At 43.3% G+C, this 23,662-nt stretch overlaps 1 protein-coding gene across 1 annotated transcript in view; it reads left to right on the top strand.

Annotated features, from left to right (window-relative positions):
• Positions 1 to 23,662, top strand: part of LOC126249408 (plexin-B) — a 1,292,451-nt gene that overhangs the window by 519,595 nt on the left and 749,194 nt on the right. The window contains exon 3 of the mRNA XM_049951062.1: positions 16,333 to 16,509. Within this exon, the coding sequence (XP_049807019.1) occupies positions 16,333 to 16,509 (177 nt within the window). The remainder of the gene's footprint in view (positions 1 to 16,332; positions 16,510 to 23,662) is intronic.

Genomic DNA, 23,662 nt, shown 5'->3' with positions numbered 1-23,662 from the left:
CCCGAACTTTTCGACTCTGTAAGTGCAGAACAGTGTTAACAGGGAGAAGAATCATTTTTCTCTACTCCACTCACTAATGGAACAGGAATTATTACCAGCATTGTTGGGGAAGTATAGAGAAGCACTGTTTCGGTTAAATACTAAATTATAGTTTGTCTTTTGCATATTTCGTGTAAGGGCCATAAGGACAAGCTGAGACAGACCAGAACGCGCTTTGTACAGCAAAACAATTAGGAAGGGAAAGGCAAGAAGCAAAGTAAGATTTAAACGGTTCGTCTTTAAAGCTGAGCGCTTCATTTGAAGTAGGACTGGAGAAATAAGTGGCCATTACCAGTTTAAAGAACCATTCTAGCTTTCATCTGAAGTGATTGAGGGAGATCGCGGTAAACCCAACTCACGATGATAGGGAGGGGATGGGGGTGCATGGTGCGAAGTAGCCTTCGCCACACACTGTTCAGTGAGTTACAGTGTAGGACAATATACTTATTAGCTACAAATAAACTTTTTAAGTATTAATACAACAGTATACGCTGCACATAAGATCACTGTGCTGGATTTCGTACTTTATCGCTAATCGGACGTTCCCACGCGTCTGTGACTGCGTGATGTATCAGTACAGATCACAGTAAAGTGGGTTTTTGCAGATCAGTGTCAATGGTTTTGAAGTGCGTAGTAAGATATTTTGGCACCGCTCCCAGTCCGCCGAGAACGCCTGATTCTACTTTTACTTGTTTATCCCAGAAGCAGTGTAATTCTATTTTCAAGCCCTGGTATGTGGCATGCTTTTCCGGATGTTTCTCGTCGATTCTACTATCACTTGGGACGGCAACGTCAGTGATGCACACATACTTTATTTTTCTTCATAACACCAACAATCTGTCTGTCAGAAGTCTGAAGACCCACAGTCATTTGGTATATTCATTTTCGACAATTTTTCTAGCTTGTGGTCCAGTCAGTACTTTGCAAATGGAAGATAGTAATTTTGACATAAGTTCCAGTGGGTCATTGCGACAGCTCAAGGTGTCATCGATTGTTTCCTCAGTTTCTTTACAGAGTCTGCATTATGGGTCTTCTGCACTTCTCGATTGTAACTTTGATCGCTTTACTTCAAATGACTCGTCCTTGTCCAACAAAAATCAGTCCTGTAGATTATTATTATTATTATTATTATTATTATTATCATTATTATTATTATGTAGAATATGAAGGACCGCTTTGAGAAAAACTTAGCCGAAATATCTTTGACTAAAACCACATAAGGGTTTTACATCAAGACGGTCGTACAGTTCGTACTTTTCGCAGGAATTAGCCAGTGAAATGTTTCTCTCTGTTTTAAAATTTACTACACACGTTGTTACTTTGAAATTGCCATGAATTTCTTAAGTTAATTTTCCTGAGGCAATAAAATTGGCCGGCCTATATGGCCGAGCGGTTCTAGGCGCTTCAGTCTTGAACCGCGCGAGCGCTACGGTCGCAGGTTCGAATCCTGCCTCGGGCATGGATGTGTGTGATGTCTTTAGGTTGGTTAGGTCTAAGTAGTTGTAAGTTCTAGGGGACTGATGACCTCAGATGTTAAGTCCCATAGTGCTCAGAGCCATTTGAACCATTTGAATAAAATTGACGTCCTTGTGTTTTTAGGACCGCGGGCCACTAACAGAGGTATTTTCTTGGGTTGAAATAAAAAAGCAGTGAGTGACTTACATTAAAAACGAGTATAACATAATTCACCCTATGTCTGTAAACCGTAAGCGTTCTTGCGTTGCGAAAGCGTAATCGAACTTTTATGTTCATTAGAAAACGGTTATATTGCGTTTTAAAGCTGTACGAGGCTAAAAATATCGCTTGCAGCGAAATGTGAAGCCTAGTGAATACCAATGGCTAGTCCATTCTGCGGCAGCGATTGTTGAGCAGAGCCCAACTAGCGCAGGGGGAGCCCTCCTGTCCGCAGAACAAGCGCCACATCTGCGACCATCGATCGCGTGCACTGGTCTGAATGATTAAACCCGCCAACCCCTCAAGAGCGCTCCTGTCACTGATGGGGAGCTTATGGGATGGCCGCGTCCGATATACCAAATGAGAGTCCCTACTTGTCAGGCCGGCCGACAGCTTCCGTTTGCCGGCAGCCAATCCGTGAACGCCTTCGGCAGCTGAAGCGACTGCCAGAGGAACTGCCGACGGTGGGGACATCCGCGCGCTGCCCTAAGTATTCGATTCCCGTGCCAAGGCAGCGGAGTGTTCAGGCTCCCTCATGGCAGCTATATCACATTAAATATCAAGGATAACGAATCAACATACCCATTGTCATTTTATTCGAGCATTCTCCGTCACATTCTCACAGTACAGATGGCTCCGAGCACTATGGGACTTGACTTCTGAGGTCATCTGTCCCTTATAACTTGGAACTACTTAAACCTAACTAACCTAAGGACATCACACACATCCATGCCCGAGGCAGGATTCGAACCTGCGACCGTACCTGTCGCGCGGTTCCAGACTGTAGCGCCTAGAACCGCTCGGCCACCCCGGCCGACTTCACAGTCGTTTAGCGTTAGTGACCAATTGGGTTTCCCCGGCACAAAATCTGGACCGTGTGTCCCGTCTGTATTCTATCTCCAAGACGTTCGTTGAGATTCAGATACAGTAGCGAAATAATTTCGTGAATCCTAAACGAGCTACAGTTTTGACGCACACTGTCTCAGATGTGTTCAAAATGGTTCAAATGGCTCTGAGCACTATCGGACTTAACTTCTAAGGTCATCAGTCCCCTAGAACCTAGAACTACTTAAACCTAACTAACCTAAGGACATCACACACATCCATGGCCGAGGCAGGATTCGAACCTGCGACCGTAGCGGTCGCGCGGTTCCAAACTGTAGCGCCTAGAACCGATGGGCCATCCCGGCCGGCTCAGATTTGTTGTCAACTTCAGTGGATTATCAGGTGTTGCAAACAAAGTTGCTCAGAAATACCATCTAAACCGTTACTGGAAATACAGGGTGATCAAAATTCCGTTGTTGTTGTTGTTGTTGTGGCCTCCAGTCCTGAGAATGGTTTGATGCAGCTCTCCATGCTAATCTATCCTGTGCAAGCTCCTTCATCTCCCAGTACCTACTGCAACCTACATCCTTCTGAATCTGCTTAGTGTATTCATCTCTTGGTCTCCCTTTACGATTTTTACCCTCCACGCTGCCCTCCAATGCTAAATTTGTGATCCCTTGATGCCTCAGGACATGTCCTACCAACCGATCCCTTCTTCTAGTCAAGTTGTGCCACAAACTTCTCTTCTCCCCAATCCTATTCAATACCTCCTTATTAGTTACATGATCTACCTACCTAATATTCAACATTCTTCTGTAGCGAAATTCCGTTAGCATTTGAAAATTCAATACTTCACGGAATAACGTAGGTAGAGAGGTAAAACGTAGGACGCTGTGGTTCTGACTCATCCCGAAGGTGTTCCACTGAGTTCGGGTCAGGCCAGTCCATTTCAGGAATACCATTGCCCACAAACCATTACCTCACAGAGAGGTAAAAATTGACACACATCATTGAAATGACATGAGTTTTTACTGAAAGAAAAAAAGTGCACTCAATGACCAAAAGATGGCGCTTCACATTATACAAAAGCAACAATTAGCATAACAATTGATTTTTAGCAAACACGATGTTCTTTACGGTCATTCATCAACAATAATTGTGTTCGAGGGACAATGTTGGAACAAAACTGTCTAGCATATCAGTATATATGGTGAAAAATTGCCGTCAGATGTTGTCTTTTAGCATCCCTAACGAGATCGGAGGATTGTGGTAGACTAGCGACTTCAGGTAACTCGACAACGAATAATCACCCGGATTGAGATCTGGCGACCAGGGAAGCCACGCATGACGGACGTGGTGGTTCAGCACCCGTTCCTCACCAGACGATGTGTGCAAGAGATGTTTCTCACGTGCAGCAGCAGCAGCAGCATTTGTGTCCGGTCGCCCACTGCGGGGGCGATCATCTAAACAACCCGTGGCTTCGAACTTCGTGATCATTTTCTTCACAGCTACACTTGTCACAGGACCTTTACCTGTTCGAATACCCTTCTTACGCCGATAGGATCGTAAAGCTGCTGTAGCGGATTCCCCATTCTGATAGTAAAGCTTCACTAACAGAGCCTTTTCTGTCAGAGTCAACATGCTGTGTTTACTGGCGTATCTGACTCCGTCTCTCACTACAGCTCGTTTCGTACACTATTCTCACGCGGTGTCACTGATGTGTTGCTGTCCAGCGCTATCTCTTGCCCGGTTTATTCACTCGCTTTTCGTTTCAATAAAACCCCATATCGCTTCAGGCATATGTGTCAAGTTTTGCTTCTCTAGCTACGTTATTCCGTGAATTAGTGCATTTTCAAATGTTAATGGACTTTTGGGTCACTCTACACCAAAAAAGCACCCCAGGCCATATACTGTCAATCGCACAAGCAGCTTTGAATCCTTGGCTAACTCACCGCTATATTCCAAATGACTAATGCACGGACTTATTGCGGACAGAGGGGGGAGGGGGGGGAGGTTTCTCATCTCAAGTATCCGCTTTCAAGCCACCATAACCGTATCTGAAGCTCGCAACTCTCTTCAATTTATAACGATATTTTATGCCTCGAGCATTGTTACTAAGTGTAACTGTAATTTGACGTCTGTTTTGAGGGTGCGATTTGTCCTAAACGAAAGCAATTTTTTTTTTATTTTCCTTCGTTAGTAATTTTAAGACACACCTAGAGCAAAATTTCAGTAGGATAGTTAAAAAAATACGAATTATGCATTCTTTTTTCTCATAGTAGACGATGTAAGCCATGACGAATTTCATATCTGGTTTTGGTTGCTACCGCACTGGAGTCAGAGAATAATGTAATTGTCCGCCCCTTGAGCGTGTCATTGTTCCTTTTGCTTCTGGTCCCCCGTTGTCATTGTGCAGCACGGTCGACGTCATTAATGTCAATTTCAGTTGACAAATTACGCAGTTTAGCACATGTCCTCACGCGAGATTTTGTATTTGATCCGGTGATATGTCAGCTCGCGGTCGCACAAACGACACAGAAGCCTGTTACAGCGTCGCAGCTTACGCGTGCCAGTCGATTGAGTAATATTTTAGTTCTGTTCTTTATTTTTATTTGACTATGTATCGGCTGCCAAAAGCTTTACTTAAATACGTGGGCTGTGACACCTATACAAGAGTTTTGATTCAATGTATTCCGTTTCAGTTCATTATTCATGCTGTGGGAGTTGGATTGTATCAACGGAGAGGTTATAAATATTAAGATATTTACTTATACGTGGCATATGGCAGTCAGCGCATGAAAGCATTCAGTTACTCTATTGGCGGAACTCTTAGCTGCACAAATTCATAAAACGCTATGGTACTTCTTAACTGATTGTACAGTCCGTCCATAAAAAAATTGTCTCACTTCAACAGCGTTCAATTCGGTTTCAGAGATTAGTGATGTTTTTGGAAATGCCATACTTCAGATTACTGAAATTCGCCTACGGTCTACCCAGAGACAGAAAAAGAAATTCACCGTAAGTTATTGAATCGGTTTCCTAACTTCGTTCAGCGATCCAACCTATGATTCCGATAATTTTAGCCGAGTCGCAAACGCGCCTATGAAATAATACTGCAGCATCGTTACAAATAATTGGAAATATGGCATTTCTCAGCGCGATATTCTTCGACATTATTAGTTTCGTTGCTTTGAAATTCATAGGATTTCACCAGTTCCTGAAGTTACACTGAATGCTTTCTAGCAGCCGTGATGATGGGCGGCCAACTTAGGATGTATGTACTTGTTTTCATGTTAAAGTCACTGTTTTTATTAGTTATCACAACTGAGTGAGGATATTATCTGTGTGCCTCATTTTTAGCTGATAAATTTAATAAATAGCCCGTCTGCGTTAGCCTGTTCGCCTTTTAGTGATATACTTCTAAAAGCAACATAATTATTATTCATAGTCTTATTTTACAAGTATACCATAGCAATTCAACACAAGTTTCGCCTTGCAGTGATATACTTTTAAAAGCAACATAATGGTAATACAGAATCTTCCTTTCACAGGTATGCCATGGTGATTCAACATTGGTTTATTCAGAAAAAGTACAGTTTAAAGCTTATCACCAAATGATAGTGTTAAGGGAGAAAGAAAACAGTTTAACGTTTCACCTATAACTTATTAAAGGAAAACAAGATTCGAAGATGTTTGTGATTTCAACAGTAAAATAATAATAATAATGTAATACTAAAAAATCAGCGCCGTGACTGGTAACGATGTTTTGCGGTGCACAACGCGCTTCATTTCCACAGACAGGAATGCTGTCTGTACAATACATAACTATGTTCGCAACTCTTTCTAACTTAAATTTTGTTCTGTTCGTCCCGAATAGCATCCCAATGTTTTAAGCAAAACGTCATCTCCCTAGATACTGGTAACCATCTGATTATATACCAGCAGGGATATGTAGCTGTTACGGAAAACAAAATAAAAAATTCGAAAGTCATGTATTACAGGCCTGCGTTAAAACGGGAATATATAGACAGAGAGAAACAGTCATGTAGAAAGACCAGATCAATCCATATTATAGCACTGATTACTAATTAGTGCTTTCCTGATGCAATTATTCTAAGCAGAAGCTGTATACGGTTTACTGTATGGGAGCAGTAATCATAGCGAAAGTTGTCTGAACTTCGTAGTGCCCTGCGAGTCACGGTTCTCCTGTGTGTAAGATACTGTCACTTTCCCAGAGTTGAGAATCAGCACCTCCAGCGATGGGAAACTGCACTCTCAAATAAATTCCAAAGCATTATGCGACGAGACATTTTGCATATAAATGAAGTACACGAGCCAGAATTAAATGCTTGACCTAAAAACAGAATTTATTTTTTGTACCCTTCAGTCATAAACATCAGTTGCTTTTTTCTTTCTTTCTTATAGCACTGCTCAAGCTGAAAGTCACTTTAATTGTCAGGAGGAAGAATTCTAGTACCAAGCAGGTACTGACTCCCGAGCGTTTGAATTTTTATGCTAGCAGTCTGTCGAACTACGTTCCTTATGCCATAATAAGCGACGCTGTAATTGAAGGGTAAAGCCACGTAAACGTGATTTAATCTTCAGTCCGAATACAGTTTGCTGCAGCTGGCCCAGGGGATATTGTCGGAGCACATCTACAACGGCAACATCTCTCTGCCAACATTTCTGAACATCCACGCATGTACTCTGGTTACTGGCACGAATCCATCAATACCCTTTCTACCCGCCCATGCTGTCACAGCGGTTTTTTTTTTTTTTTTTTTCTACGGCGCTTGCCGTGGCACTTTCTTTCCTCTGCCCTTGAAACCGCTGCCTTCTAATCGCTTTCTCTCATCTATCTTCTCAACAGGGCCGTAATAGTGGGTGATCGCACCCAGACGCACGAGCGTCACAGACGGGTATCCTGTGACTCCTTCACTGGCATACTAGCCATTTCTAAAAGGTGACAGTAGAACTTAATGTGTTGGTTCCCATACTAGTGTGGATGTGGAGTGGGCCCACTACTGTGTAACAAAATGAAAATATGATTTGATGCTGTACCCCGAACAAGTGCATATCCTCTCATAAGTACGTTTAGCGATCTGACAGACTGCGATCGCGCTGCGGTATCTCCTGTAAAGCGGCTTAAACATGAATGTAAGGCAGGTACAGAAGGAAGATACTGGAGACTTTATAGACTGAGCGCTAGCTCAGCTTTTCCTACGGTGGTAGGGAAAAATTCCGTACTCATTGTGAAGGATCCATCCTAAATTCACTTAAGCCGAGTTGGTAAACAGCAAATCGTGTCAGGTTCGAAATTCTGACCAGATTTCTCTCACATAGCTACGGTTTCCCATTCCTCTCCCCATTCGCAGCGTTTGCCAAAATATGCTGCTGTGCTTTTTTGCCTGTCAGGAGTTCACATTTTGCTTATCCGCCAAGAGAAAGTGTCCTTTCACGCTTTTCTTGAAACCAGGGAAACGTATAGCTTGTGGTTAATTCTGAGATGTACGATCGATGTTGACAAATTACGTAATATTCATTGTATAGAGCTGGCTAGTTAAATTGGAGGATTTAAAAGCTGAAGCAGAACATTTGAGTGAGGCATTTGTTCATTTAATTTTTGTTGTTGTTATTCTAAAATTAATAACGCACGGCAAATGTTCGTTATTCAGTTGGAAGAAAACATAATTAGCATCAAACTTACACTGAAAGATAAATGGTCAAATACGAGGGTTATTTGGAATGTAAGGTCCGATTGGTCGCGAAATGGAAACCACAGCGAAAATAAAAAATATTTTATTTGGGATAGGCAGCTTCATCTTCTTGCTACTTCTCTACACAGTCGCCGACCTAGAAATTTCTTGGAGGGTTGTACCAACTTTCCAATACCGTCGACATAGGGTTCAGCCGCCAGTGCCTTCCACCAGTTCTCTACGCTGGTCTGCAGGTCGTTACCACTGCCAAAATGTTGTCTTCATAGCCAGTGGTTTATGTGAGCAGAGATGAAAAACAGAAGGAGCAAAGTTCCAGCTGTATGGTGTGTGATCAGACATTTGCCATCGAAAACGCTGCAGGAGCGTCTTCATTGCCGCTGTAGTGTGCGGCCGAGAATTGTCTTGCAGAAGGGAATGCAGGAGAGGTGCGTTGTATGGAGTTGCATGAAATCAGGCGAAACGTCGCAGCTGACACTAATACTTGGCGTAAGACACTATTTTGTAGACGTCTTTACGTGCTCATTATGCGCTCAGATATGAAAAGAGCGATGTGACGCGATCGGCTGGCATGCTAGAGACGTTGCCAAACACATCTGTGCAAAGCTTCTTCGTATTTTCACTGTGGTTTCCATTCCGCGACCGATCAGAACTTATGTTCCGAGTATCACTCGTAATAAGACACATGCCTTTTCGGAGGAGGAGGAGATTAGTGTTTAACGTCCCGTCGACAACGAGGTCATTAGAGACGGAGCGCAAGCTCGGGGGAGGGAAGGATGGGGAAGGAAATCGGCCGTGCCCTTTCAAAGGAACCATCCCGGCATTTGCCTGAAGCGATTTAGGGAAATCACGGAAAACTTAAATCAGGATGGCCGGAGACGGGATTGAACCGTCGTCCTCCCGAATGCGAGTCCAGTGTGGTAACCACTGCGCCACCTCGCTCGGTGCCTTTTCGGTATGCGGACGTTTTCATAATTATAGGCACAACCAATGATTTAAAAAAATTGGTGGCCTGTGGAAAAGGAAGCCAACTAGTTTTTAGGTTTAGTGACATAGGTAGTGAATGTAGCCTTTAAAATGTTTTAATACTCGTACAATTGTGAAGTCAGACTGTAAAATATGCAAAGCTGCGTAATTGAGAAATGTTGACAGAAAGTATCTGAAGTTTATTTGGGATGGAAATAAGTGAAATTGACGCTACACGACGTGAAATCCAGAGTAACGGGTCTGTCAAACAATGCGACTGCGAGAAAAAAAAAACCTGTGTTTCAATAAAATTTACGTACGCTATCTGACTCTGTGACAAAATGACTTTGTGTTAAATGTTGGCCCTGATTGTTGCGAATCTTTGTTAGTTTAGAAAATAATTGCTGTACCAGAACTAATATCGTAATTACACAGTGAATGATCACTGAATGAAACTTATCTGACATTAGCTGTTAAATTTGTTTGAAATCACAATGTAGCACTTTCATAAAATGTTTTACTCGCATTAAACCACTGAACTTATACTGATATTATCCTCGTAAATGCACTCTGACACTCACTGTGCCTGACTCTGAATATGAACTACAATGATAATGAAATGTATGGCTTACCTTTTTTTTTAAATAAAATAATGATCTGACTGACAAAATTAAATTTCACTCGCCGTACTAACTATGTGTTATGCGGGACGGGATTTATCAATACTCGAAAATGTTACTCAACACACAACTCGCGATGTGCAGTGAGAGTGCGCAGTCAAATAAAACTATGAATGCAAATGAAAAATCAGGTACTAATCTCACTGACAAAGAAATAACTGAATCTACACTTTGTTTTAACTGGGCTTCATTAAGTCATAGCAAGACTACAACTTTCCACACTTCTCACTCATGAACTATTTCGCAAAATGTCTCTTTAGCACTGCAGTGAAAGATAGAACCAAATAACTTCGTAATAAGACCTAATAAAAAATCTGAACCATAGGCGCTGTTATAACAATCAGCTTACTAAGTAATTACAGATGTAACAAACTACACTACTTTTAATGTTATCTTTTTCATTCATGCAATATTATAATCTTTCTGTTTAATATATCTCTTTAAACATCATATTGCAAAAATTTCCCCAAATAATGCTGACTCCAGCCAGTGCATGCCAGCTTCCGTCCATTTCAAGCCAAGAACATTAGCACGAAGTTGCTATTGGCACACACTGACTCTGCTCTGACAAACAAACGCTAACCTCTCTGACCAACATCTCTATTCTCGAACATAGTTCCAAACTCTATAATTATAAAGGCAATGTCAAAGCTTGAGAACATTTATCAGATTTACAGATTAATTCATATTTGTGGCCCATGACATACTTAGAATTATCATTGCAAATAGGACAGCCAGCTTTCAGTAGGACTAAAAAAATAATGTGTTTATTATTGGTAACCCTAATAATGTGTGTGTAAACTGACTCGCTCCACGTTATTTCGATAAAAGAATGTGGTTCAAATGGCTCTGAGCACTATGGGACTCAACTGCTGAGGTCATTAGTCCCCTAGAACTTAGAACTAGTTAAACCTAACTAACCTAAGGACATCACACACATCCATGCCCGAGGCAAGATTCGAACCTGCGACCGTAGAGGTCTCGCGGTTCCAGACTGCAGCGCCAGAACCGCGCGGCCACTTCGGCCGGCGATAAAAGAATAGTTCATATGATGTATGGAACATGTAACTAACTAAGGAAGAGAAGCAGTAGTTGAGGAGAATACTTCTTGTAATGTAAAAGATTAAAAGATACATCAGCTGAAAGATATTTGTGAGAGGCTGACACTGTAACATTCTGCGTGGTGTCTGTTGTTCTAAGTCGTGTCTCCCTACCACTTTCGCGCAACGGCGCTCTGAGCGTGTTTTTTAGGGAATTGACTAGTTTGAACCTGGGACCTGTTGCTGGTAAGGAGACGCCAGACCACACATGACACGAAGAGTTCAGAAGAGTTCAGTGAGACTAGCGATGATATAATCAAATACTTAATGATTTCAACGTCAGTTCCACTGCACTCCCTGTAAAAGAATCTTAATACTAACTAAATTTAGTGGAAGGGGTTCAAGGCTTTTCTATTTTTAGTTAGCTGGTAAAATAACGTCGGAAAAGCAGTTAAGTTTGCCATTGGAAATTTTATTCTACTCACAAAACATTGTTTATAAATTGCACTGTTGATAAAAGGAATTATTTTAATACAGGGTGATAAAAACCAACTGCGTTCAACAAAAATGTGAACGAATATTCCCTGAAAGGGTTTCCAAGTTCTACAATGGATCTAAGGGTGACCTATGCCATATCACATCTATAATCTAGATTTAAGTTAAGTTTCATAAAAGAGAAAACTATCAAAATGGTCTACAGTGACCCTCAATTATCTTTAATTACTTATCTAACTTGTCGTAAATTACAGTAGCTGGTGTGGCTTCTCAATAATTATATAACAGAAAAATCATCGCGTTTCAGATTTTTACTTCAAGTAGCAAATGTGAACACCATGAGATTTAATTGACGATCGACACTAGTATTACGTAAAAAGGGGATGTAACAGATGAGACTTCAGCAGTTCTGAGTGAAGCCTTATGCGCTCAAAAATGCGGCATCGCATGCGTTCATTACCTTGTCGGTGTTTAGGCAGCGTCAGGGGGCGGCGGGCGGTACAGCTCCACACTCCTCGCCGTCTCAGAGGCAACTCTCTCCTAACTTCTCCTTACTACAATTTACCGTAGTTGGTTTTAAAAAAGCTATCTGACTGTGTTTTCAACTGACCAATCAGGGTCTCAATGTTAACCTTAAGCTCCGCCTACAAAATTCTGTCTATCCAATGAGAAACGTTATACTTTTCGTGGTGGGGCAATGTTTTTAACGTTTGCAACGTAACAGAGACGCGAAAAAGTCTCACGCTAAAACTTGCAGCTGGTGTGGCCCTTTTAGTGTTATCGTAAGATCTATACTGTTCTGGAGGGCTCTATCTTTTAACATCGGCTGGGGGGTGGTTTTGGCGGTTGGCCGGCGATGTGGGTGTCTGTCCCTTATCGTAGGGCCTTCTAGCTTAACGCGGTTCAGCTCTCGGCTTCTGTTCTCGTTTCTTCCCTCGGAACTGCGTCTGTTTCATGGTGGGAAGGTATGACATGCATTTAGGTGTTCTTGTGTTAGTCTGTGGTATTCCATTTGCTCACTCATTGATCGTATTACTTTGGTTAATTTAATGTCACGGTTTATTCGGAGCTATGTGACATACTGCCGGATTTGCTATCATGTCAGGGTTTCCATGGAAGGTGTTGGATTTGCCTGACACCTTACAAGACAGAGAGAGATCAAGGATTGCATTTCATCTAGTAGGTGTGGGCAGAAGGATAAATAATATCTGAAAGCAAACTAAACTAATTTTTCCTTTCAATTTACATTCATATTTGGTCAATATGGTTTGCAGTTTTTTAACCCTGTTGCAGCAAACAGTAGGTAACAGTAATCTGTATTTCGAATGTGGATGGCTCGTTGAACTGAGCAGGAGACTGTGCGGGAAATGCTACATAATAAGTGCGAACTCCAGCGTCCTACGACAATGGCCAAAACAAATGCATTGTGTGGATTCATTTGCCGGCCTGCCTGGTGCTAATTGATACCTGGCGGTCGTAGCAGGCTCAGGCTTCGGAGCCAGGTTTCAATTTTCCGTAAACAAGCTTCCCTGCCTTTGCAAATGACAAATTGACTGCGATAATCTTTCGATGACATACGCATTTTACGGCGTAATAGAGGTGCGTTAAATTGACGCTAAACCAGAAATTAAAATTGTTCATTCGAGTGGAAAATTAGCCCCGGCTTTGGCTGAGACCGTGCGAACCCTGGCTGCCCCGGATGCTGACGACTACATCCGCAGAGCTGCAAATTCACTGATATCTGCTTGCCACACATTTTGAGTGTCAGATTCGCTTCTGGGACGGACCGATTTTTTCCTTGAAATTAGGGTGGCTTGTGTATATAATTTCACCGGCTTTCGGCTGATCTAATGATAACAGTCCGTGGCAAAATACTACTCTCGTACTCGAGACGAGCAGGGTTTAAATCCCATTGCCACGATTATCACTATTTTTCGTTATTAGTCCTAAATCAGCAAATTGGATGGCGAGTCAAAAAGCCTACGTTTGATTTCCTTTCACATGCTTGTGTGACTGATTTAATGCTGCTCTGATGACACCACAGCAGAAGACACGTTAATTCTTCAGCAAAATTAAAAGATAACAGATGCCACATGGCTGACTACGCTGTGCCCTCATTGTTCGAGCATCTGGAAAGTTGGTATTATGACTCTGAGTAGACTTCTTTTCTGATATCTGCTTACGTCAAAACCCATGATTATTGTGAATTGAATGCGCGACTTCTCTGTTTCAGACGTCTATGTTGCTTTCTATTAAACCTCTATAGCACAACATTAAGAGATCATCAGCAGAGATCCTCATATCCTATGACACGAGTTTCCACTTAGCTTGTAAATAAGCGAAAATGCCGTTATATACAGTAAGTGGTTGATATCTTCAAAAGGCGTTAGGGAAACAACAACATAGTGCTACCGGATGGTATGGAATGTCAGCTTTTGGCGTCGTCGTACCTTCCTTTTCTATCTTTAGATAATTAACCGAAGCGTGGAAGTAACAGCAACCTGTTCCAAAGAAACTATCATAAACTTTAAGTCTCCAGATATTGAGTTTTGTGGCGGCGTTCGTAGCGACAAACACTTCGCTGTAGAAACGGCCTACGAAGTCACCGCCACACTTTTAATAGCGGGCCGACCGGTCCGCTGGAACAGTGAACAGAAAGATGAAAACCCAAACACTCGGATTAAATGAAAGTCGGTACTTATCTTTATTAACGACGATACAGAACACAGTGATGAACATGGTCTACAGAAATCTGTCTAGTTCGAGTCGGTGCGGCTAGGTCAGCGTCGGCTGACGACAAACAACAACTCTGCTGCGATGAACACACAACTGACTAGCAGGTACACAATTCGGTGGCGAGTATACAACTGAGCGGCGAATCCAGAACTGTCCTAGCGCTCGCGACTCCAGCGCTTAAGAAGCCAGAAGCCAGCGGTGGCGCGCGCAGACTTGCGGCGATTTTCTGTATCGCTGGCGCTGCCTATGCGGACGGCGATCGGACTTTGATGCTGCCAACCTTTTTGGCAGCGGGCTCGGTTGGCATTACTGGCTAGGATATAACATTGAGCAACATGGTGCGATGGATTAGCACATACATCTCGATGTTCAATACAAAAAAGTTCATCTTTTACCGGGGAGATTAATTTAATCGTATAGAGACACTGACTGACCAGAATCAAAAGGAAATATTGCTGCTGAGGCGGCAAAAATGTATATTATTTTACTGGAGTGCCTAGTGGATGCTTCTTCTGGAAATCGCCAACATATGTTCCTCAATGTAATGATTCCCTAAATCTAATTTTCCGAAAGCGAAGGATGTGCACAAAATAGCATGTACTGAATTTTGCACTATACTTCAAAAGTATTATTTCGCTCGCTTCTTTGTCACTAGACAACAACACGAAATTGTCACTTCTCACAGTTCTATCCAATATGATGGAATTTTTAATTTCTGCGCAAAACTTCTTAGCAAAGTATTTAGTTATGATTACTGTCAAATATTCGTTTTATAAATTCAGACTCCTTTTTCTTGCTGAAATCTGTATCGATTCCTATCCAGACAAGTTTCGCCTATTGCTATGAAGGATTTTCAGAGGACTTAATCTGGAATAATACAGTTTTGTTTTTTTATATGTACATATAGATTAGAGAACAGTGCATGTCATAACTTCTTCATTAATAATTGATTTCTTATAGGTATTAGTTTTCCACCTTATGATGGTGATGGCTGTTCAAAAATTAGGTACAAACTCTTTAGTATGATATAAATAGTATGTGATTACAAGAGCTCATCGACACTATGGTTTTCATTTTTAGTATGTCCGTGTGTTTCCGGACACGGAAACAAAAAATAGGTACAGGTGGAAGAATGCCAATAATAGCTTTCATTGCGTTTCCGAGAAAAAATACGGAAAACTGTTTGACTGTTAAATGGTGAAAATACTTTATAAGTGATTTATAGATTTTATACATGTAGTTATTAAGAGTTTATGATCTCCTTTAGCAAATCTCTATGCAGCTAAAAATCAAGATACGGAAGATGGAGGCCACAAACTACAAAATGTCTTTCAGATGGGTTATTAGACAATGTTTCAGATTCCATTAGATACTAATTATCAGGTTGTGATGTGCTGAAGAGTGGAAACGCCATGTGACATGCAGTATAATGCGAGTGACGTCTGCAGCTAGCACAGCTAGCTAGAGAAGACTGCGTATGATACAGGGCGGGTCAGGAGGAAAGGTACGCGGTGTTGGTGATTCTGAAAAAAAAACTTCAAATGAACATATGCCCTTTTCTTAACGATATCCGATACATAGCTGTATGAAAACCACGAGCATCAGTCGCATGTTCTTCTTCACTAGCACTCACATGCGAATCCAACCAAAGTGACAGACTTTGTAGTGTTGTCTTTACTGGAATTTCAGGGCGCACTTCACTTACGCATGGTGTGCTCCTATTTTACACGCATATGCTCAAATAAAGTACAGTACGAATGAGCTCAGATCAGCAGCCCAGCAGTTATCTACAAGTGCTGCAAAATGCATTGCAGTTGTCAGTGGTGTTTTTGAACTTCTTTTGCGAGGAAATGTACACAATTAAACAAAACATTATATTAGATCCCAGTGTTTCATTTACTGTTACTTGCATTTGTCCTGTTCCCCATTTTTTCATAAGTTTCCCCGTGCACTGTTAAGAACAAGAGATATTTTCATATGATTTTTTTTTCAGACTCACTAATACTATCACCCCTGATAGCACGCAACTTTCCTCCTGACGCCCTGTATAGCACTGACAGCGCTATACTTGGTGACGGTGGACGGTGTTATCTTAGTTGCTGTTTTATTGTAAAATGGAGCGAAGTGGATTTTCTGCAATGTGGCGTGCTTTGCGTGTTGCAGACGACGGGCAACATCCTCAACTTCTGCGAAGTGGGGCTGAAGATCTCTGGCGTGGCGCCCATCACGAGCCCAGCGGCCGTCCAGTTTCCCAACACGTCGCTTACGTCGGTCACCGTAGCCACCACCGAACGGCACACCGTCGTCTTCCTCGGCACCAGCTACGGTTCCATCAAGAAGGTCAGTCACACCACGTACTTCATAACCGTATGAGTGAATTGTAAAATCTTAACTTTCACGGCCGGAAATGTCGCGGTAAATTAAATATTCCGGGCTATTATGCCATGATCGTATGGCTTTTCCATTAAACTCCAACGTTTTGTCCCCATCTGCCAAAGACGTTTTCAAGGGGGATCGTAGCTTGTTTGAATGTCCGATTCACGTCCTGGCTCGGTACTGACAGCAGCAAAATTCCATTTACGCGTGTTCCCCTGCAATAGCTTTAAATACTCGGGAGCAGTTGCCCGTTGTCAGTTGCCGTCGTTCACTGTTGCTATCCCAATGGTGGAAGACTCTTTTCAGCACCGGGATTCAGACGTCATTCAGTTTCAGTCTTCCTCCCTCCTGTTGAAATTCCTGGGGTGTTTAACAATTTCTATGGCATCTTATAAGATCTTTCATGGTATCCGCTTGTGGCTGCCAGTACCTGACTTCTATCAAAGTGAATGTGGCTGTCTCCTGGTTGCAACAGCTGATCTGTCAGCCTGTTCCCTCCTACAGTTGTCTCGTGCTCCTCTTCTCGTTATTTCATCCTTTTTTTTAAGCCACGTACACCCCCCCCCTCTCAATTACAAAAAAATGATCCAAATGGCTCTGAGCACTATGGGACTTAACTTCTCAGGTTATCAGTCCGCTAGAACTTAGAACTACTTAAACCTAACTAACCTAAGGACATCACACACATCCATGCCCGAGGCAGGATTCGAACCTGCGACCAACCGCTCGGCCGCTCCGGCCGGCTTGACATGAGGAAAGTTTCCAACCGATTTCTCATACATAAACAGCAGTTGACCGGCGTTGCCTGGTCAAAAGGTGTTGTGATGCCTCGTGTAAGGAGGAGAAATGCGTACCATCATGTTTACGACTTTGATAAAGATCGGATTGTAACCTATCGCGATTGCGGTTTATCGTATCGCGACATTGCTGCTCGCGTTGGTCGAGATCCAATGACTGTTAGCAGAATATGGAATCGGTGGGTTCAGGAGGGTAATACGGAACGCCGTGCTGGATCCCAACGGCCTCGTATCACTAGCAGTCGAGACGACAGGCATCTTATCCGCATGGCTGTAACGGATCGTGCAGCCAGATTTTTACCGCATACAAATGGCTCTGAGCACTATGGGACTTAACATCTGAGGTCATCAGTCCCCTAGAACTTAGAACTACTTAAACCTAACTAACGTAAGGACATCACACACATCCATGCCGGCGGCAGGATTCGAACCTGCGACCGCAGCGGTGGCGCGGTTCCAGACTGTAGCGCCTAGAACCGCTCGGCCACCCCGGTCGGCCCTCAATTACACGAAATCCTGTAATTTCCTGCTTTTTTCCAGAGGTCTGCGAGCATCCTTGGCCAATTTTAAGCGATCCTGTAGCTTTCAGATGGGTTTGTAGATTTGTAGATTACCGCGATGTTCCGTTTTGCCAAGGTTTTTCCTATGCGGTCGGTAACGTCCGTAACGAAAGGCAGGAAAACTTTCGATTTCAGAGGCACTTGTGCTTTGCTATAACCGCCCCACAAAAACAATAGAGATGCACAAGCGCCTGTGAAATCGAAAGATTTTCTGCCTTTCGTTAAGGCCGTTACTGACCGCATAAGAAAAATCTCGCCGAAATGTAGCGTTGCGGTAATCTGCAAACCCATCTGGAAGATACAGAATCAACTAAAGTTGTCGAAGGATGTTGCAAATCGCTAGAAAAACCAGCAGTCTATTAGATTACCTGTAGCTATGGGGAGATGCAGGTGGGTGCAACGAAAAGAACGGTCAAACCACTACTAGAAGAGTACAAGGGCAACTGTAGGAGGGGAGAGATTGACAGATCAGCTGTTACGGAACAGTCTTTGCAACTAGGAGACCACGACATTCACTTCGATAGGACTCAAGCACTAGCAGCCACAAGCGGATACTATGAAACACTGTATAGAGAGAGAGCATAGAAATTGTTAAACACCCACGCAATTTCAGTAGGAGGGAGGAGGACGCGAAATTGGATGACATCTGGATTCCAGTGCTGAAGATGATGTGTACGAGTCTCAACCAACAACGGCCCGTTTGTGCCCACGTATTCAAAGCATGTGACGTCACGCCTCTGCACGGAAGCACGCGTAAACGGAATTTTGCTGCAGTCAGTAGTGAGTCAGGATGTGAACCGGACACTCAAAGATCTTAGGATCCCTCTTGAAAGTTTCCTCCGCACGTGGGAACAAAACGTTGGGTTTTAATGGGAAATCCATCCGACCACGGTACAATAGCCCAGAATATTTCATTAATTGTGACATATGAGTAACTCGTTGCGACGGGACCTTCTCATGAAATTTCAATCACCAGTTTTCTCCTCCGATTGCGAAAACATTTTGTTGGCACCCATCTACATAGGGAGAAATGATCATCACGATAAAATAAGAGAAATCAGGGCTCGTACAGAAAAATTTAAGCGCTCGTTTTTCCCGCGTGCCGTTCGAGAGTGGAATGGTAAGGAGACAGCTTGAAGGTGGTTCATAGGACCCTCTGCCAGGCACTTTATTGTGAATAGCAGAGTAATCACGTAGATATAGACGTAGATGTAGATGCAGACCGGGACCGTCGAGCAATGCGGAAGAGGCTGTAAAAAGCGCATGAAATCACTCGTGAGTTACAAAGGCCTATGTAAAAACTGACGGTATTGGACAGTTGGTGATTGGAAACGAGTGATTTCCAGTGAAGAATCACGCCATAATCTCTGGCAGTCCGACTGAAGGCTTTGGGCTTGACGAATAACTGGGGAACGTTACCTGCTATCATGTGTAGTGGCAACAATGAAGTACGGAGGCGGTGGTATTACGTTATGGGTTTGTTTCCCGTGGGTAGGTGTACTGCTTGCTGTAAAGGAACAGTTCGGTGACGATGATTGTTTTAGTATGACAGGGCACCCAGTCATAAAGCAGCATCCATGAGACGATGGTTTGTGGACAAAAATAATCCTGATTGGATTGACCTGTCCAGAGTCCCAGTGGAAAACCTTTGGGATGGGTTACAAAGTCGGCATCGCTCCAAACCGCACAGTCCTACATCACTACATTTTCCGGTTTCGGCTTTTGAGACATAATGGGCTGCCATTCCTCCATACATTCACATACCTCATTGAAATTGTCCCCAGCAGAGTTACAGTCGTCATAAAGGCGAAGGGTGGACACACTCCATATTAATATCCACTTATAGGTGTACATATGCTTTTCATCAGATAGTGTACATGACTGTGACAGTAAAAAACAAAAAAGTCGAGATCTTCTGGAAGGTAGCCAACAGTCGTCCTATCGGCGAATGCAATAGGAAAACTTTGGGGGGGGGGGGGGGGGGGGACTTGTGGCGATTTTCTCTTGTTCGTGAATGGCCATAAGTTCATTATTTGTAAAGAGTGATACGATCAGTCCCAACAGGCATACAGCAATAGTAATTTAGTAGTTTATTCAGTTTTTCATGTCACAAAGAAGTGACGTAAAGGAATTATCCGAATGGTACGGTAATCGGTACATGTAATGTGTATGTACAGACAAACAATGATTACAATTTCGGTAGAATAGGATTGTTTTTTCAAGAGAAAGAGCTTTACAAATTGAGCAAGTCAGTAACGCGTTGGTCCACCTCTGGCCCTTATGCAATCAGTGATTTGACTTGGCAGAGTTACTCGATCTCCTCCTGAGGGATATCGTGCCAAATTCTGTCCAATTAGCGCATTACATCGTCAGAATACCGAGCTGGATGGAGGGCCTTGCCCATAATGCTCCAAACGCCCTCAGCTGAGGAGAGATCCGACGACCTTGCTGGCCACGGTAGGATTTAGCAAGCACGAAGTCAAGCAGTAGAAGCTTTCGCCGTGTGCGGGCGGGCATTATCTTGCTGAAATGTAAGTGCAGGGTGGCTTGCTATGAAGGGCAACAAAACGGGGCGTAGAATATCGTCGACGTACCGCTGTGCTGTAGGGACCCCGCGCACGCGATGAGTGTTCCTACTGCTTGTCGTCGTGCTTGCCAAACCCTACCTTGACCAGCAAGATTGCAGGATCTGTCCCCAGCTCAGAACGTTTGGACCATTAGGGATACGGTCCACCAACTAGCTCGGTATATTACCATCTAACGCGCCACTTGGAAAGAATTTGGCACAACATTCCTCAGGAAGACCTTCAACAACTCTGTCAATCAGCGCCAAGCCAAATAACTGCTATCATAAAGACCATAAGGGTCATTGTGGACCAGCATATTAACGATGTGCTCAATTTGTGAAGCTCTTTCTCTCGAATAAATCATCCAACTTTTTAAAATTATAATCATTTGTTCGTCTGTACATGTACATCACATTACCGATTTCCGTCCAATTCGGATAATTCCTTCGTGCTGGACCTTCTCTCTCTCTCTCTCTCTCTCTCTCTCTCTCTGAGTTAATTATTGAAAATCACACCCAGGGGTCGCTCACCCATAGCCGTGGGATGGGTGGCCTTATCACACCCAAGGCTACCGAGAATCAAGGGAGAAGGGGAAAGAAAATGCCAGTTTAATCAACGAAGTGGTTATGACCTTCATTGGCAGTGAGAGGACTAAACACCACGTCAGCTGTGACACGGGGGCACTGATCCGAGGTTGGAATGTCCTGATCTGTGGGGAGACCCAACACCGGTTTCAGTTCTTTGGGAGTTTCTGCATATATGTACTTAATTTTCGTCGTATCGCTCTTATCATCGGCGTAAGGAAGACACTAGGATGGATATTCAGCTTCCGCCTCCTCTGGCCCCTTCACAGTCCAGAAATATCTCACTTCCATTGTAAGTTCAAAACATATCGTACTACTATTGATAATCTAACTGGAGGCATTTCTGCGTAAGCGTACAACAGTAAAAAATGGTTCAAATGGCTCTGAGCACTATGGGACTTAACTTCTGAGGTCATCAGTCCCCTAGAACGTAGAACTACTGAAACCTAACTAACCTAAGGACATCACACACACCCATGCCCGTGGCAGAATTCGAACCTGCGACCGTAGCGGTCGCGCGGTTCCAGACTATAGCGCCTAGAACCGCTCGGCCACCCTGGCCGGCCGTACAACAGTACCACGGTCTAGAGAAACGGCACTGAAGACCTCGCTGTTTGCCGGCCGAAGTGGCCGCGCGGTTCTGGCGCTGCAGTCTGGAACCGCGAGACCGCTACGGTCGCAGGTTCGAATCCTGCCTCGGGCATGGATGTCTGTGATGTCCTTAGGTTAGTTAGGTTTAACTAGTTCTAAGTTCTAGGGGACTAATGACCTCAGCAGTTGAGTCCCATAGTGCTCAGAGCCAACCTCGCTGTTTAGCGTCCAACAATTCTAAATCCATCCATCCATCTGCGTCAGCAGCATACAGTAAATACCCTTATTGGTACTGAAAATGTACTCGATATTGTTTGCAGACAATATTATCTAAGCAAACATGAGCAGTGCCTCGGTGGTACTTCTCCATTTTCCTGCGAGTGTTATTTTAGATATATAACCGGATGCGCGGTTTCAGATGATTCCCTCAACTTAACGGTCTCCCCTATAAGTCTTCCAAGCAATACATATTTACAAAAGCAACACTGAGAGACCCTGTGGATTGTTCTTTATTTGTGAACGACTTGCTATATTCCCTTCCACCTGTATCTTCATAACATTATCTACTTTGTTACAACTGTCACTAAGGGCAGTAGAAGAATGACGGAAGTGTATCTGTCGTTTCCAATTTTTTTTATTCTCTTATCCTGAAACTGAGCGATACCGTTTTAAAATTAAAACATTTTGTGGTATTTTCCTAGACGCCATATCTGCGAAAAAGAAATCATATACCCCACTTGGCTGCCCCACGTAAAGGATTCGAAAGGACGTGGGTTCAAATGGCTCTGAGCACTATGGAACTTAACTTCTAAGGTCATCAGTCCCCTAGAACTTAGAACTACTTAAACCTAACTAACCTAAGGACATCACACACATCCATGCCCGTGGCAGGATTCGTACCTGCGACCGTAGCGGTCGCGCTGTTCCAGACTGTAGCGCCTAGAACCGCTCGGCCACCCCGGCCGGCAAAAGGACGTGGGAAATAATATGATTTCTTAGGCATTCCTGACGTGATTAATAGCAGACGGACCTCTGGGAATTCATCCAGATTTACGATTCCAGTATCATCAGGAACGTCGCTCAAGCACGGGTAGAGATGAGTTGTTAAAATATTGTGCAGAAAAATTGAATCATCTATACGGTTGGACGCCTAGAAATGGATGTTTTGTCGTTCCGCGAAAACTTAATAAATCACAAAACTTTAACTGTGTTATGCGCTCAGCTGCCTGGACAATGGCGCGAAGGAACGTTTTATTTGTACTTTTTTTAATACTTGCAGCCCCTTCGCACTCCGTTCTTGTCGAATTAGCTTGCGCACTCGGAGAGGGCGGTCGGCATAAAAATTCGTAACAGCGGGAATGTAGACTTTCCCGCTCTTGTGCGGCGCCCGAGTCGCTTTGAGCACAAAACAGCACGTTTTATCTTAGCCATAATGCCGCTCCGGACCGATGTTTGACCTGCGATGTTTGTTTTGTCGTCTCATAAAGCCGCCGTCCGACGTATTTGCTCAAATTTGCGGCGGTCCGTGTGCAGCTTCGTTCAAAGGGCGCAAGGGGAAGAGTTGGGCTCACCAGCACTTCCTTAGCGCGCGTCACAGCCTGGCCCTGTGCCTTGAGCCCTCCCGTCTGCCACAAGGGATGCGAATGCTGCTCTGCGGCACGGAACCTTTGAACCTCTCTCTTATGAGATCAGTAGCCTTGCCTTAATGCAATTACTGTCACCAGTCACTGCCATATTCTTTCTCTTTTACAATTTATCTGTAGGAATGGCTTTCCCGGTGGAGTGCATTTTTTACTGTTCACCATTTTTTACTTACAGTACCATGTTAGATTCAATTTCTGATTCTATGATTTTTTTTTAGCGGAGAAAGATTGTAGTGGAAAGACTGGTCAAAACATTGTGGTCCCTTTTCTCATTGTTAGACATTTCGAGTAAAGGGTGATTTTTTGCACAGAAAAAACTGAACATTATCCAAGAAAATCGTACAAAAGTGACGTTCAAACGTACCTCCTCGCCCA

The sequence above is a fragment of the Schistocerca nitens genome, chromosome 3 (assembly GCF_023898315.1).
Source record: "Schistocerca nitens isolate TAMUIC-IGC-003100 chromosome 3, iqSchNite1.1, whole genome shotgun sequence".
In the NCBI taxonomy this organism is placed as follows: domain Eukaryota; kingdom Metazoa; phylum Arthropoda; class Insecta; order Orthoptera; family Acrididae; genus Schistocerca; species Schistocerca nitens.
Note: the sequence above shows the minus strand (reverse complement) of the source record. Positions and strands in the feature narration are given on the sequence as shown.